Below are 12,917 nucleotides of genomic sequence, written 5' to 3' on the forward strand. Positions count from 1 at the left end.
GACCTAGCCGTGTGTGGAGACTCTGGCTGGGACGGTCTAGGGGCCTACAGGGGAGGGGAAAAGTTTGAAGAAGAGATGTAAGACTAGATCCAGCGAAACGTTAACTCCATCAAGAGTAAAATGCGGGCAAAGGATGGCCCAAATAGTAAAGGAGGGCTTGGATTGTTTGTAAAGAAATGTGCTGTTATGCATGGAGGATCTGGGGCCGCACAGCGGCCTGCCGGCCTGTGGGATCACACGTGTGCGCTGCTTGTCTCTGAGGCTGACCAGAGAGTGGAGGGGAAAGTGTGACCCGGGGCGGCAGCTCAGCATCGGGCGCACGAGGCTTTTAATCAGAAGCTTAAGGAAGTGACAGAAAATGTTCAGAAAGGGAAGCCGCAGAATGGGGAAGTCAACGGACGGCTGGCGAGCGCCGCAAGGAAAGGGGAAGGCGGGCGAGGGGAAGGAGCTGAGGAGACGTGGGGTTGTCAGAAACGGGTGGAGGACGGTGGAAGTGCTCATCGGCCAGCACAGGAGCAATTGGCTGCGGTGACACTGGGAGCACCGGGGAAGCCGGCTGAGTGCAAGGAGGACCCGGAGGATGTGATGGAGCAGGACAAGCCTCATCGTTAATAATGCAGCTGAGCCGTGTCGGAAGTTAAGAAAATGAACTGCGTGCTGGAAGGAAAAGGTTTGGGGGCACCCTGAGTAAGGAGGGGCGTGGGAGAGATCGGCCCAGGGGCTCTAGAGAGAACTGGGGTAGGAGGCTGCCAGCCGACCGGGCAGGTTTGTGATGGCCGGGTGCTGGCGTGATGGCAGAATGCTTCTTAAATGCAACGTCAAAACATGACATTGTGACAGGCCATAGCAGAAATGCCAGGCAGAGGAGAAACCTGTCCAGGCACTAAGTCAATGGATTCCCCAAGGGTGCCGGACAGCACCTGGTTCCACCCAGTTCTGTAGGGGGAAATGGGCCAGAGATGGCAGTTCCCTCCCAGACCCTGCACAAAGCAGGTTGGACGAAGTGTGGGTATTTCCGGAGTTCATTGTATTACAAATGCAAATGGGACTGGAGTCTGGGGGGATGGGACGTGATTCTTCTGGGGGAGATGTCATTCCAGCAAACCCTGGGAAGGGTCAGGACCATCACAGGACACTTGTTAAACGACCGACCAGCCAAGGCGGGGATGCAAATTCCCACCTCTGCCCCCAGCCTTTCGAAATGATGCCCTGGGAAGCGAGACACTGGCTGCGAATGACCTGTTCCCAGATCGAGGGACCGGCCTGCGGCACTCACAGATTCCCAGGGGTCATGTTCGCAGCAGAAGCTGTGCTGAGCTTGGAAGCACTGAAAAGCCCGTGGGTGGGTTTGACGGGCTGCACCCCGGCCGGAGCCCTGGCTGGAGTCAGGGGAGGGATCCCTGGTAAGCCCATTAGCAGGCGGGTGGGTTCGCTGATTGGTTTAACATGTGTTCTCGGCAGTGCTGTCACCGTAAGCACCGAGGATTGTCCCCCCACCGGGGCTGTAATGTGTTAACTAGCCTGGGACAGTTACACTCCTACAGCATTTGTGTGTGGGGCTGGAGCCGTGGCAATGGGGTGGGGTAGGGGCCAGCAAAGGCCTCTGTGACACCGCCCCATGCCGGCGTTATTGACACGTTTCCCTGCAGCCGTCCTGACGTCCCGCAACGAAAACCTGGCCAGAGATTTTGCTCCGTGAAATGCTTTGAGATGGTGATGTCAGGAGATGGAAACCCAGCTGGGAATTTCCAGCAGGGCAGCGGCTCCCAGCGCTGTTCTCCTGCCCCACATCTCGGCCCACTACAGCCCTCACTCGACCCCCAGCTCTGTCCAGGTGGGGCCCTTGGTGCCTTCCATAAGGGGTGTTACACACAGCGCCACCTAATGGCCAAACAGTGCAATACAGGTTAGGGCCCCTCCATTCCAGTCCTTTTCCTCAGTGGGTCTTTAGCTCCATGGCAGAGGATTGAGCTTCTAGCTCTGATGGTCCCAGGTTCAAACCCGGGCCGGGCCAGCGACGACCCTGGGGGAGCTGCCGAGAGCGATGGGGAGGGGAGGGTGCGGCCGACGTGCCCATGCGGGTCTCACACTGCGCTCTGCCTGCAGCTTCCTGATCGGTGAAGACGAGAGTCTACAAGGGCAGAGGCTGGAGCACCATGGGGGCCCATGCCAAGAACTGGAACGATAAGTCACTGGGAATCAGCTTCCTGGGCAGCTTCTCTCCCGTCTGTACAGATTTCCCTGCTAGGCCCCCAGGGGAACTGGGAAGTTCACAGCTGCTCTTGGTTCCACCGCGGTGGGGCACTGGGCTGGGGCACAGGGTCAGGAAAGGGACGGGGAGGGGGAGCGTGGCGAAGCAAATGTGTGTGTGGAGGCGGGGAGCCGCATTACCAAACACAATGGTGGGGGAGAAAGACACTGACATGGCCAATCAAGAACGGGGCTAGAGGGTGTTTATTTACTCAGGCCACATTCACATCCCCTGAGCAGCAGAGAGGGGCCAGGGGCGTGTGTGAAATTAACAGGGGGCTGCTGGTGTCCTGCAGAAACAGCCCCTGACAACACCACCCTGACCGCTGCCAAGAGCCTGATCCAATGTGCTGTCTCCGGGGGCTTCCTGAGCGAAAGCTACACCCTGAAGAGGCATCGCGACGTGAAGTCAACCCAATGCCCCGGGGACGCCCTCTATGAGGCCATAAGCCAGTGGCCTGAGTTTGAAGCCTGAGTCCCTGCAGCCTCGGGGCAGCCCCTGCGTCCATCGCTGACCCCACCCGCGGCTTCTGCCTGCTTGAGCTACACCTCTGCCCCCCAGCAGGGGGCGGCCTCTCACTTCTCGCCCACCTGCTGCCTCCTGGGGCCCGGAGAGCAGGGCTCTGAGAGTTGGGGTTACGCTCCCGTCTCCCCTGGGCTCAGCTGCCTCCCCCACCCCCGGGGGCTCAGATTTCTAATGGTGCCTGGGAGCCACCTGCCTCCCCCAGGCTACTTCCTTCGGCAGACGCCAGGCCTAGCCCCTCGCTCCCGCCCGCAACGGGCATGTCAGCTTAGCCCAGGTCCACACACAGCCACGCCCAGGGTCTTACAGCGTCCAGGGGGGTGGGGCCAAGCCTCAGCCGAGCTCTGTGGCGACGGCCCTGCCAATCCCTGGGCAGCTCAGGAAACATCGCCTCCATTCCCGTGTGAAACGTCTGAGCAATGATCAATTCCAGAGTCAAATCCACCTCTGCCCCCAGCCCCCCCGAGCTCTGCAGCGAAGATTTCATCTGGAATCCCCCAGAAACCAGTCGCTAGTTAACCCCCCACAAAGGGAACCCAAGTGTCCCTGAGCCCTGACACTTGGCTCTGCCTGGCCCCCGCAGGGTCTGCCTCTCAAAGCTTTCAGCGCTCGCCCCTTTTGCCCCGACAGTCCGTTCCCACGAGCCTCTCTTACCGAGGGGGGCAAAGTGTTTGGACGGGGAAGGACCCGTCGGGTGGGTCGCAGAGTCCCACAAAGGGGTTTTTAGTTCAAGTGCAATTTGCCTTTACCTCAGCGCCCCGCAGCTTAGTGCTTGCTTTGCTTGGGAGCTACTGAGCAGTGACAATAAACCAGCTTCTAGCACATCCAAAGTTGAAGCGCCGGGAATCATTTCATCTCCTGTTAAACCATAACCACCCTGCCGCTGGGCTGGGCTGGGCGAGCTGAGAGGGTGTGATTATGGTCTGTCAGATTAGCACTAAGAAGCCTCCTTGGGCTAGGTGCTATATACACAGAACATGAGACAGACAGTCCCTGCCCTAAAGAGCTCACAGTCTAATTAGACAAAGGATGGGAGGGGAAACTGAGGCACAGGGAGGGGAAAAGGGTTTTACCCAAACTCACAGGGCCAGTTAGTGGCAGAGCGTGGAACAGATCCCATGGGTGCAGTCAAGTGCTCTGCCCACTAGGCTGTGCTGCCTCTCAATCCAGAGGGAGGAGGTGGAGCGAAACCAAGGGGGTGCTGGTTCCGCATGGGTCACACACAGTCAGGCCCGGCAGCCCTGAGCTGAAGGAAGGGGAGGGGAGCTGGAGTTTGCGCCTGCTGATGGGAGCTGGGGCTGCGGCTGGAGACTGGCAGGAGGGGCCGGAGCGGAGGGAACAGCCATGCCAGGAGCAGTGTCCCAGTCCCACAGTGCCCAGGGCTGCCCAGCATGTGGGAAGGGGGCAGCAGCACTGACAGGGCAGCTCTTTGTTTCGAGAGTCGCTGTGGAGCAGCCCCCGAGCGAGGCTGGGAGCCCAGCACCCCAGGGCTAGACGGGCCCCGTAAACAGGAGCAACCCCTGGTGGGCTGGCAGCTGGAGGCCACGCTGCAGAGAGTGCAGGTCTGGCCCCCCCGCAGCCCCCGGTGTCCTGCCCCTGGCACAGTCCAGGTTCAGCCCAGTTATTTCTGCTTCTGAGCCGTGGACCCTGGGGGACGCGACCAGCTGGGATCCAGGCTCCCTGTTGGGAAGAGGCTAGTCCAGGCCCTGGCGGCTTGAGCTCTGGGGGGCGTGTAAAGCCCAGGAAGGGGCTCAAGGGGCTCAAGCAAGAGGTTTCACTCCTGGGCCAGCCACAGCCCCGCTGCAGCCCCGGAACAGACTCAACACAATCTCTCTTCCCATCCTCCCAGCATTGTAACACCTCCCCAAGACCCTGCGCGGCTGCCACAGCCCAGGCCCCCCAAGCCACCTTGCCTGGTCCCAGGGTGTTTTGGCTGCTGGCCCCATGGAGCTCGGCCCAGGAGGGGCGAAGGATCCTGCGAGGCCCAGGGAGGGGTTGGTTCCCTCGCCAGAGGAGGCTCTGGGTAGCCACAGCCACAGGTACTCGGCCAGGAAGGCAGCCAGGATCTTGCAGAGGTTCTCCACAGTCGTGGGGTGCAGATTCTGCTCCGTGTCCTCCATCGTCTGCCAGACCCACGGGAAAGGGGTGGCGATGAGGTGCAGCACCGGCACTCCTGCGGCCAGACAGATACATGGATAGTCAGCAGGGATCCAGCCCAGGATCTGCCTCACTGCAAGCACCAGCCTCTACTGCTGGAGTTACAAGAGTAATTCCACTATTGTCAGCAGTAGTAGACTATTATCCCCATGTGGCCCAGCCACTAGCGGGCGACGGGCGACATTCTAAATGCGCACACTGTCTCAGTAGATGGAGCCAGGCCCTCAGGCACAACCTGACCTTACATCTAGGAGCCGTGTGCTCCCCTGACCTAGCAACGAGCAGCTGGCCCAGGTGCATTATGGGAACCAGATTGGCCAGAGACATCAAGCGAGTCAGGGCCAAGTGGCTAGATAGCAATGATATGTTTATAAAGTCTTTCACCCCCAAGGATCCCAGAGCCTAAGTTCAAAATGCAGCCACCTCTGGGGTGAAGTGTGCCAGGCAGGCAAACATCATCTATAAAGCATTTTACCCCTGTAAATAACACCTAGCTCTTGCATAGCCCTTGTCCTCAGGGGATCCCAAAGCACTTTACAAAGGGGGTCAGAATGATTCCCCCCACTTCACAGATGGGGAAACTGAGGAAGACAGCAGCAAAGTCACCCAGCAGGGCAGCGGCAAAGCCAGGACCTGAACCCAGGTCTCAGTCCCTCGCTCCACTCATGAGGCCAGGCTTGTGTGGGAGCCTGGGGGAGTCTCACCACACTTTGTCTGCACACATTCCTCCCTGGCTCCCCCGGGGAGGCCTCCCCAGCTGTCCATCCCACACTGCTCTGCACCTGGATGAACGGTAGCATGGGGCAGGACAGGTACCTTTGCGAAGGAAGGGGACGTGGTCCTCTTCGACAGGCCCATAGACAGGCTCCCTCTGGAAGTACGTCTGCTCCCAGGGGTGGGACTGCAGCAGGCCCAGCCGGTGCAGACGCTTCTCTGGGCGACACAGAGAAGAGAGTGAGGAATGGGCTGGTTCCTGGGACCTGCCAGGCTGGGGCACGGCAGAATGAGCCCCACAGGGGGCTACACCTGGCCGCTCACAACAGAGCTCCCTGAGGACACGGAGACGCTGCCGGGGAGGGAGGGGGGATTTCAAACCTGACAAGTCGTGTTTGAGGGAAATAAAGTGTTGGTGAAAGATGCCAGGTCAACAGCCCCGGGGACTGAATCCCCAACTCCCAGCTCTGTCTCACAGCTGGGGATAGAGCCCAGGAGTCCTGGTTCCCAGCCCCCCTGCTCTAACCACTAGACCTCCCACTCCCCTCCCAGAGCTGGGCCTAGAACCCAGGCACCTTTATTCATTGTCAGACAGACGCAGGACCATCAGGACTGGCGGGTGGGGGAGGAGGTAGCTGTCCCGCTACAGGTGCCTGGGGGGGCAAGCCCCCTTCCACCCCTGGAAGAAAGGAAGGTTTGGTACCGATGCCAACGAGCCGGTCGAACCAGGAGGCGGTGAAGGGGAAGTGGTTCCGGATGGTCGGGTGGCGGGCCCCCAGCAGGTCCAGCAAGACAAACAGGCTCTGCAAGGAGGAAACGAGGGGTTAAATCTGTAGGGGCCCAGTCACCGCAGGAGGATCTGAGGGAGGGATTGGTACAAGATCCAGTGCAGACAGATTGAGCCCCCCGCCTACCCCGGACAGGCACCCCCACCATCTCCCTCCAGCCTGAAAGATCCCCCATGCAGAACTCCTCAGAGGGGCAGGCGGGCGGCTCTCACCATAGCCTGGAGCTGGCTGGTGCCCGGCTGGTGCTGAGCCCTGGCCATGGACAGCCCCGTACAGGGAATCCCTCTCACTCCACTCCCGGAAGGCCTCCTCGCCATCCAGGAACAGCAGCTGCAGCGTCACCTCAGAGCCCTGGGGAGAGACATGGGGATCACTCAACACCTGGCACTGCTGGACAGGTGAGGGGACTGCACCCAAGACAGCAGCAGAGTTAGGGATAGAACCCAGGAGTCCCAGCTCCCACCCCCCCCCCCCGGTTTTGCACACTAGACTCCATTCCTTTCCCCAAGACAAGAGTAGAACCCCCAACCTGGGAAGCTCTCACCTGCTCCTTGGCCTTCAGCAGCTCCACGTCCAAGGCCGTGGCCAGTTCCAGCAGGATGGCACAGGGCACGGCCGAGTCGGTGGCCCCCAGGAAGGTGCGGCCCTGTCTTTCCCAAGCTGCCACCCCACCGGGCTTGAAACATCACCAGCTCCATCCAGCCCAGGGACCACATGGACAGGTACTGGGGCTGGGATGGGGACTCTGTGGAATCTTAGATTAAAGGAGCACCTTTAGATTTGGGATGGAGGGGCTAGCTGCAGAGCAGGAACATCTTTCCTAAATTCCCCAGGCTTACCCTGATCTGAGGCTGTACAGAGGAGGCTCCCAGCCAGCAGCTGCCTTATCAGAACTGTGTTCATTAGATAGATAGATAGATAGATAGATTCAGGGTAATGTATCAGAATCTGGCCCTCACCCCATTGCACTCAGCGGGTTTCTCTCGTTTTACCCTGGGGGAGAAGAGATCAGAACCCAAGACCGCCAGTTCCAAGAACTCCACAGACCTGTGTTGTCACTGGATTTATTACCAAGGGGACATTAGACAAGGGGAGGCACCAGAATACCCCTCTGTGGGACAGAATGACAGACTGAGGGGCAGGGTTTGTGTCTCCCGCTTTGAAGTCCTGTGTCTTTGTGCATGCAGAGCTCTGTGCAAAACCCACCATCTCTGTGAGCCCCAGGGCGGATGATGGCCCTGGGAGGAGCTGTGACCATCCTCTGAAAGAGTTGGTGCCAGGGCATAAGGGTTGCTCTGTACAAAGGAGGAGATTAAACTCCTCTGCAATACATACGTAACCCTTCTTCCAGTTCCAGCTCTGGCTTCAATATATAGGAGTTCCTCTCAAAATTATAACACAACACTGGCTTGAGCTCCCACCCAGAAATCTGGGAAAACTAAACACCAGCCCTGGGTGTTTCTAAGAAGCAATACTTCCTGTCTTGCAAGCACTGAGTCTGTGTGCGACAAAAGAAATATTTTATTAAGGGGAGAAGGAAGAATGGCATTAATTTGAGAAAACATGACAACAATGACTCAAACGTATGCAAACAACAGGTAAATCCCTGGCCCCAGGTGGAGCAGTGGCTTTGTCTCAGTTTCCCTCTTTCTGAAAGACCAGCGGACAAATGTCCCATTAACACACCACTCCCCTTTCTGTCCATGACACCGCACTCTTAGTTTGCTGTCCACCGTAAGTGAAGTCCTAGGGTCTAGGGGTGCCGTTAGGTGCATTCAGCTCCAGCCTTAGGGGAGGAATGCAGGAAAATCAAATGATGCCTCTGCCCACTCCGGTCACTGCCCACTCTGCCACTGCACACTGCTGTCACCTTCTGAAGTTTCTGCACTGCTCCAGCCCCAAGTGTTCTCAGCTCTTAGGTTATGGCTACGTTGCAAAAAATACCAGCAGCCACAAATCTCAAAGCCCAGGTCTACAGACTGGGGCTCTCATTATGGTACTAAAAATAGCCATGTAGTTGTTCCTACTGGGACTGGAGCCCAGGTTTCGGAGCCTGAGGAGGAATGTCCACACAGCCATTGTTAGGGCCGAAGTACAAGCCTGAGTCTGTAGACAAACCCTCAGTGATTTCGCTGGGTAGTGCAGAGCTCCAGCTGCTGCTGCCGTTTCTGCACTGTCTGGACAGCAATTCTGTCCAACAATAACGAAGGCTCAGCCCTTAATCTAGCTTCTCGCAGACCAAATAATCACTGAGCAAAACCAAAATCCCCGTTGATCACTATCAAGTGTTTCTCCAAACACCAGAGGAAAAGAATCACAATTTTCCAAAACCCTAGAAGGAGGGATCACACCACCACACTGACGGAGCGAATTAGGTTCATCTTAAGGTGACCACATCTCTTAGGGAATATTACAGACAGTGCTGCTGGCCTCTAGTCACACTGTGTATTGCTGGGGGGAGTCAGCAGCAACCAGGGCTGGGTTCCTTTTGACAACACAACACAGAACCAGCTCGAGTCTCCACCCAGTAATCTGAAAAAAATTACACCCCACACTTGGTACCTCTAAGAGCCAGTACGTCTCCTCTCACAAGCACTAAGTACATGTATAGAAGAGAAAACTTTTAATACAAGGGGAAAGGAACCTGGCATTACTTGGGAAAACACCACAAGCATGATTTGAAAACATCTGACCATGAATAAAACACCCACCCCAGAGTACATTGGCAGCATCCGTTTCCTCAGTCTCTCACCTTGCAGTGTGACAGTCCGACAAACAAATGTCTTTTTAACACGCCAGTCCTCTCTCCCTCCACCGCACCCCACTCACAGTTGTCCTTGGTCAGTGAAAACCCAGTGTTTGGAGGTGTGTTTGCGTGAGTTAACCTCCCACCCCGGGGGGAGGGGGGCAGCACTGAGCAGTGATTCAGCAGCCCTCGCTGTGCCGCTGTTCACTCTGCATCGCTGTCTGCCTTTGTTCACTCCACAGCCGGCCACTCCACCATCATTGACTGCACCGCCAGCCACCCCCCAGTGTTCCCTCTGCCACTCTCCGGCGCTCTGCCATCAGTCACCCTGCCACGGCCCTCTCCACTGCAACCTCTGGGGTGTTTTGAAGTTCCACCACTTAACTCAGCTCTCAGCAATTCCAATTCTCAGTGATTCCAGCAGTTAGCGAGGCAACCTCGTTCACCAGAGACACTGTCCCACAACGGACCGAAGGCTTCATATTTAGACTGGGCTATCAGTGATGTCAGCTCGAATGATCCAAACCAAGAGACTCTCAACTGGGCCTTAAGAAGCTCTGTCGTTAAACAGTACAGAGTCAAATGGCACGTAAAGCCAGATGGGCACAAATACCCCCTCACATCTCCGCTGGCCTTTGGCACCCCTACTTCCTGCTTATTGAATGCAGTTAACTTGAGAGTGACCCCCTCATTCATGGCACACCAAGGCCAGTTCTGCTCCCTTTGATTCACAAAAGGATAACCACACTTTATTACCTCTGCCTCCGCAATAACAAAGTGATTTGCAATCCAACACCAGACAAAAGTGATCATTTGGGCAAAGCAGCCCCATCATGTTGCTCACCTAGGCAGAGTGGGTGTGTCTATTCAAACATGGTCAGTTCCTGATGTCTTCTCCCCAGCTCATCACTAGGTGTTGGGAAAGCTCATTCAGAGCCTGCTTACATAAGAACCTATAACTGCAATTTCACATAAACAGATTGAACACTCTGCGCAATGCGTTCAAATGCATCACACATCTAATGAGGCTAACAACATTTCCTTATCCCTGTATCCAAGGGGTGCCTAGCTAGACATGAGATAATATGATGGGTGACTTGTCCAATGAAGGGGGAGCAATAGCTGTTGATTTGGCAGAGGCAGGGGGGAACTCTGGGGACACACGCAGAAGTCCGGCCCCGGTGACTACAGCATCGGCACTGCACCCACCCTGGAGATTACAGTGGCCATAAATCCTGAGCTGTGGGGGGGAGAGTTCCCATTGCTGAGCCATTGTTTCCATCTTGTCACTCCCCCGGGTGCCCATTTCACCCCCTGCCCCAACAGACTCTCATTCTAATCCCACAGGAAGAAACTACTCCAGTGGGCTTGAAACATCACCGACTCCAGCCAGCCCGGGGACCACACACACAGGTAAAGTTGGGCCTCAATGGGACTTTGTGGAATCACAGACTAATGGGGTACCTTATAGATTGGGGGGGGGGGGAGGAGGGAGGATCCCTGCCCCTGGGAGTGCCGCAGAGCAGGGAGGCCTTTCATAGGGGGATGCTTTCCTTGGCTTCTCCTGATCTGGGGATACATAGAGGAGTCGGGACTTAGGGGCTGCCCAGCCAGCTCCTACCTTGTCAGAGTTGCATTCATTAATAGATCAATAGGTAGGTAGGTAGGTAGAGAGATAGATAGATATGGGGCAATGGATCAGAACCCATCTCTGACCCCACTGCAGTCACGAGGTAACTCCAGATTTATACTGGCAGAACTGAGATCAGAATCCAGCCCAGATACTTCCAAGAACTCCACAGACCTGTGCTGTTGCTGGGTTTATAATGCAGGGAACATTAGACAAGGGGAGGCAGCTGAATGCCCTAGGGCTGGGCACAGAGAGATCAAATGACAGACAGACAGACTGAGGAGCAAGGGTATATGTCTCCCCCATAGAAGTCCTGTGTCTTTGTGCATGCAGAGTTCTATCCCAAACCCTCCATCTCTGTGAGCCCCAGGGAGGTAATGGCCATGGGGTGCACCGTGACCATCCAGCGTGAGTGTAGGTACCAGGCTGAGGGTTGTTCTGTACAAAGGAGGAGACCACGCCACGCTGCGTCACATGGAAAGTCCTGCAGACATGACTGCATTTCCCATCCGCAGTGTTATACAGGATGACAGCAGGAGCTACACCTGACGTTATGGCAGCACATCACAAGCCTTCGTCTGGTCAGATCCCAGTGACCCTGTGGAGCTGGTCGTGAGAGGTGAGGGGCCTGGTTTGGAGTCCCCGCTCTCAGCCCTGTACCCAGCCCAGCCTTCACAGAGTCTATGCCCCAAGGAGATGCTCACAGCCAGGATCTGCCTGGGGCCTTACAGAGGGGATGCCCAGTGTGGGATCAGGAAAACAGTGGATTTGTCATGCAGCCAGGGAAAGCTGCAGCAGCAGCTGTTGATGTAAGCCAGAGGGAAGGGGGAACGCTGCCCCCAGGGCAAGCTGCAGAACAGTGAGGCCTTTCCCAGGGGGATGCTCCCTAACAGAGTATGCCCAGAGAAGTCAGGGCCAGCAGCTGCAGAACCAGTCCCTTCCCCAGCTGATAAAATCCACTAACCCCCTGGAAGTTAGAGTGACCATAAAGGCTGAGTTGAGGGGGGAGGGGCCCAATTGCTGAGTCGCTTTTTCTACCTCTTAGCTCCCCCTGATTGCCCATTTCATCCCCTGCCCTGACAGGCTCTCATTCTAAACCTACAGGTGGAAACAACCTCACTGGGCTTGAAACATCACCATATCGAATCAGCCCAGGGACCACACGGACAGGTACCTGAGTGGGGAAATCATGCCTCAGGAATCTACTAGAATGCTTTGAAGGGGTCCACAAGCATGTGGACAAGGGTGATCCAGTGGGTATAGTGTAATTAGATTTTGAGAAAGCCTTTCACAAGTTCCCTCACCAAAGGCTTTTAAGCAAAGTAAGTTCTCATGGGATAAGAGGGAAGGTCCTCTCCTGGATCAGTAACTGGTTAAGAGATAGGAAACAAAGGGTAGGAATAAATGGTCAATTATCAGAATGGAGAGAGTAAATAGTGGTGTCTCCCAGGGATGTGTACTGGGACCAATATTATTCAATATATTCATAAATGATTTGGGAAAAGGGGTAAACAGTGAGGTGGCAACATTTGAAGATGACACAAAACGACTCAAGATAGTTAAGTCCCAAGCGGACCATTAAGAGTCACAAAGGGATCTCACAAAACTGGGTGTCTGGGCAACAAAATGGCAGATGAAATTCCATGTTGATAAATGCAAAGTAATGCTCATTGGAAAACATAATCCAAACTATACACATAAAATGGTGGGGTCTAAATTAACTGTTATCATTCAGGAAAGAGATCATAGAGTCATTATGGATAGTTTGAAAATATCCACTCAATGTGCAGCAGCAGTCAAAAATGTGAACAGAATTTAGGGAATCATTAAGAAAGGGATAGATAATAAGACAGAAAATATCATACTGCCCCTCTATAAATCCATTGTATGACCACATCTTGAATACTGTGTGCAGATGTCATTGCCCCATATCAAAAAAGATATGCTGGAATTGGAAAAGGTACAGAAAAGGGCAACAAAAATGATTGGGGGGCATGGAACAGTTCCATAAGAGGGAAGATTAATAAGACAGGGACTTTTCAGCTTGGAAAAGAGACAACTAACCAGGGGGGTGCGGATTGGTAGAGGTCTGTAAAATCATGACTGGTG

At 55.4% G+C, this 12,917-nt stretch overlaps 1 protein-coding gene and 1 pseudogene across 1 annotated transcript; one reads left to right on the forward strand and one right to left on the reverse strand.

Annotated features, from left to right (window-relative positions):
* Positions 1-645: 645 nt before the first annotated feature.
* Positions 646-2,803, forward strand: LOC140902072 (peptidoglycan recognition protein 1-like). The gene is given in 5 exon segments (XM_073321734.1): positions 646-670; positions 1,193-1,403; positions 2,107-2,124; positions 2,126-2,229; positions 2,553-2,803. Coding segments are annotated over 5 exon segments (531 nt in total). The 3' UTR covers positions 2,726-2,803.
* A 23-nt stretch (positions 2,804-2,826) lies between these two features.
* On the reverse strand, positions 2,827-8,511 carry LOC140901846 (glutaminyl-peptide cyclotransferase-like protein; annotated as a pseudogene).
* Positions 8,512-12,917: the final 4,406 nt, after the last annotated feature.

This window comes from Lepidochelys kempii, chromosome 23, assembly GCF_965140265.1.
Source record: "Lepidochelys kempii isolate rLepKem1 chromosome 23, rLepKem1.hap2, whole genome shotgun sequence".
In the NCBI taxonomy this organism is placed as follows: domain Eukaryota; kingdom Metazoa; phylum Chordata; order Testudines; family Cheloniidae; genus Lepidochelys; species Lepidochelys kempii.